General features: G+C 41.1%; 1 protein-coding gene across 3 annotated transcripts in view; it reads right to left on the bottom strand.

Annotated features, from left to right (window-relative positions):
• Window positions 1-3,049, bottom strand: part of cabp1b (calcium binding protein 1b) — a 21,442-nt gene that overhangs the window by 8,804 nt on the left and 9,589 nt on the right. The window contains exon 1 of one of the 3 annotated variants that reach the window (XM_014003778.1): window positions 2,305-3,027. The exons of 1 other annotated variant lie outside the window; for it this stretch is intronic. In XM_014003778.1, the coding sequence (XP_013859232.1) occupies window positions 2,305-2,346 (42 nt within the window). In that variant the 5' untranslated portion in view covers window positions 2,347-3,027. Of the gene's footprint in view, window positions 1-2,304; window positions 3,028-3,049 lie in introns of those variants that run through there. One more of the 3 variants, XM_014003779.1, reaches the window with a different exon arrangement.

Below are 3,049 nucleotides of genomic sequence, written 5' to 3'. Positions count from 1 at the left end.
TTCTGAAAACAAGATTATTATTCTTACACAGTCAGTTCTTGTTTAGTAAATCAGTCTCAAAACAAGATCAAAAAGACTTTTTTTGGCTGGATATAAGATTTTAAAACTTGGTTAGGTGGACAGTTTTTGCAGTGTAAAAACAGGACCCAATTTTTGCAAACTGATTTTTCTTCCTAATACTGATTACTATAGGTGCATGGCAAAAAAATGTGATGATTTGGTGCAAATCTGTTAAAACTGGCTGCTATTCTAGTCTGATGGAAGAAAACTCACGATCCAAGATGGCCGCCGCAGCAAAGCAAACTGAGCAAACACAAAAATGTCTGTAACTCAGCCAGTTCTACAGATGTTGAGCTAAAATTGGATGTGGTCGTAATCAAAGGTCAATCCCAACACGTACTTCAAGTACTAACTGATCGTGCAAGATCTGTTTTTAAAATTTGCCATAAACTATTAAATAGAGTCAAATGTAGTTGCCTGTTAGCAAAATATCTCATACACAACAGAATTTAATGAAACTCAGAGCACAAATCTACAACTCATAAACCTTTGGATGCAGCACAATGTGAGATGGCTGCGACAGCTAACTTTGCAAACACAAAAATAACCATAACCCAGACAGTTTGAGTGTAGAAGTAGCTGAGCATCATCTTCAACAGATATTTGGAGCTCATTTCATGACAGTTTAATCTTAAGGATTCTCTGTTGGCATCAAAGCTGTGGTTTTATAGCTAAATATGTTGCTGTCGTAGCTGGGAGTCATTCTCAACACGTGCACTATCAGGAGATTGTGCACAACTTCATTTACTTCTCAGCATGAGATATTTTCAGTTTCAATCTTAACGATGTGCATTCCTTTGAGAGACGGCTTTAATTTCTACAAATTTCAGTTTTTATTATTGTTTATTTTATTCTGGCATTGTGCATCATGGCACTGTTATAAAACAGTAGTGTTTTCCAGTCAGTGAAGCAAAGGCTCAGCCAGCCATAAAACTATAATCACCAATTAGGCCAATCAACAAGAGGGCAAATGTTAGAGCAGCCGTCTTAATTACTGAAAGATCAACAGGATAATTGAAAATATTCAGAGCTGACTGGAGCAGGAGCTTCCTCTAAATAAAGTTAAATAAAATCAAAACATCATCTCAAATATCAGCAAAATAACCATTTGTCAGATAGATGAACTGATGTTAAAAATGTAATTCAGCTTCTCTTGTTATTTTTTTTTAAACAAAACAGTTTTTTCTTAGAGAGGGAGCTCATCCAGCTTCTGTAAAATAAATTAGAGCTGACTCAGCATCTCACCAAATCTCCAAGAACCCATTTATGCTGCTCCAAATCTTTCTGACATGAGCTCATCCATCTTCAAAAGCTTTTCACAGGATCTTAACACAACTGCAAACAGACTAAACTAAATATTTCCATGCACACTCGTGCTTTGTGCAGTTACACCCTGCATTAAATGTGACCTTCACACTCCATCTGCTTGTCCTAAAGCCAGTTTGTGCCTTCCTGCAGCTCTCACCGCAGGACTGGACGCCCGCTGGGTAAATCTGAGCAAGCGATGCGTGGAGCAGCGCTGTCTGCTGCAGCCTCATCATGCCAGGAAAAAAAAAAGGTACTACGAAGCCTCGTGCTGGTTATATAACGTAACGGCAGAAAAGAGAAATCTACGAGCGAGGACGATCGAAGTTCTGCAGCACCTCTGACCCGTTTGAACAGATGGCATCAACAGTTGCTTGTCACATTGTTCTTCCTCAAGGATGTGCAGCTGCTGAGAGTCAAGCTGACAGATTTTAAAGATGGGTTTGGAAAAGTTGTTTTCAGAGTCACTAATCGACTCAATGCTGGAGGTACATGTTCAAATAACAGCTCAGTTGTTTGCAGCATTAAAGCGACAGATCAAAACCAGCAGGTGAAAGCAACGTCTTCCATCAACTGACAGGCCAGGATCAATCAAAGTCATTTAAAGCTTCAATAAAATCAATTTTTTAAAATAAACTTGCATCTAATTGGCCAAAACCCATACATGATTTACATGCAAGGTGAGTTTTTTTGTTTTTACAATGATTATCCTTTATCAGTGTAAGCTAAACTAATGCTTGAGCTTTTTAAAATGCTTTATAAAACCTTTACTGACATGAAACAGTAAAATGTCAAACAGAACATTGGGACCAGTCAGGACAGATCCAGTCAAAAATGTAAGTGGTCCAGTTGACGGGGGTCACACCATGACATAAACATGCACTGAGGGTCAAGTCAGGGAGACGGAAACAGGGTGAAAAACCTCCAAACGTGGCTTACCTTCTTGGTGAAAGATTTAAGCGACTTTACTGAGTTCCCCATGGCAACAAAACAACAAACGCCTCACAAAATATCCTCGTTTTATGTTTTCTCTCTGACCGAGCGGCTGCACCTGTATGTAAGTGCACGTACGTGCGTGTATGTTTGCATGACATGCATTGGAAGAGGAAGCAGGGCTTCTGTGGGTCACTGACTGATATAAAAGGACATTTGGGAAGAGGGACGATGGGAGGCAGAGGGGAGGATCGGGACGGGGAAAAGACGAAGGATTGTGCAGGACGGGGAGGACTTGGAGGCAAGGATGCTGGACAGTAGGAGGACAGGGACACTGAGACAAAGAAGGAATTATTTAAAGACTAATGAGGAGAAACATAAAGAGCAGGAAGGGAGAGGAAACATGCAGCTATCCGTAAGAGATGCAAAAGCCTGAAGTAGGAAAGCAGGATTGCTTATTCATCCCATCCTCTCTCCTACAGAGCCTTCCCTTCAACCCTCCCTCGCCTCTACCCTCTCTCTTTGTGTGTCTGTCAGGACGTCTCTTGCTCTTTTTCCCACACCCTCCATGCCCCCCAACTCCTGCTAAGTCCACAGTTTTAAACCATCCATGCCAACGTGACAGAAGAAGCTCATTCAGACAGCATATTACCTTCCCCTGAGCAAGATGCTGCAGACACTAATCCAAACACACACACACACACACACACACACACACACACACACACACACACACACACACACACACACA

This window comes from Austrofundulus limnaeus, unplaced genomic scaffold (genome assembly GCF_001266775.1).
Source record: "Austrofundulus limnaeus strain Quisiro unplaced genomic scaffold, Austrofundulus_limnaeus-1.0 Scaffold20, whole genome shotgun sequence".
NCBI lineage: Eukaryota > Metazoa > Chordata > Actinopteri > Cyprinodontiformes > Rivulidae > Austrofundulus > Austrofundulus limnaeus.
Note: the sequence above shows the minus strand (reverse complement) of the source record. Positions and strands in the feature narration are given on the sequence as shown.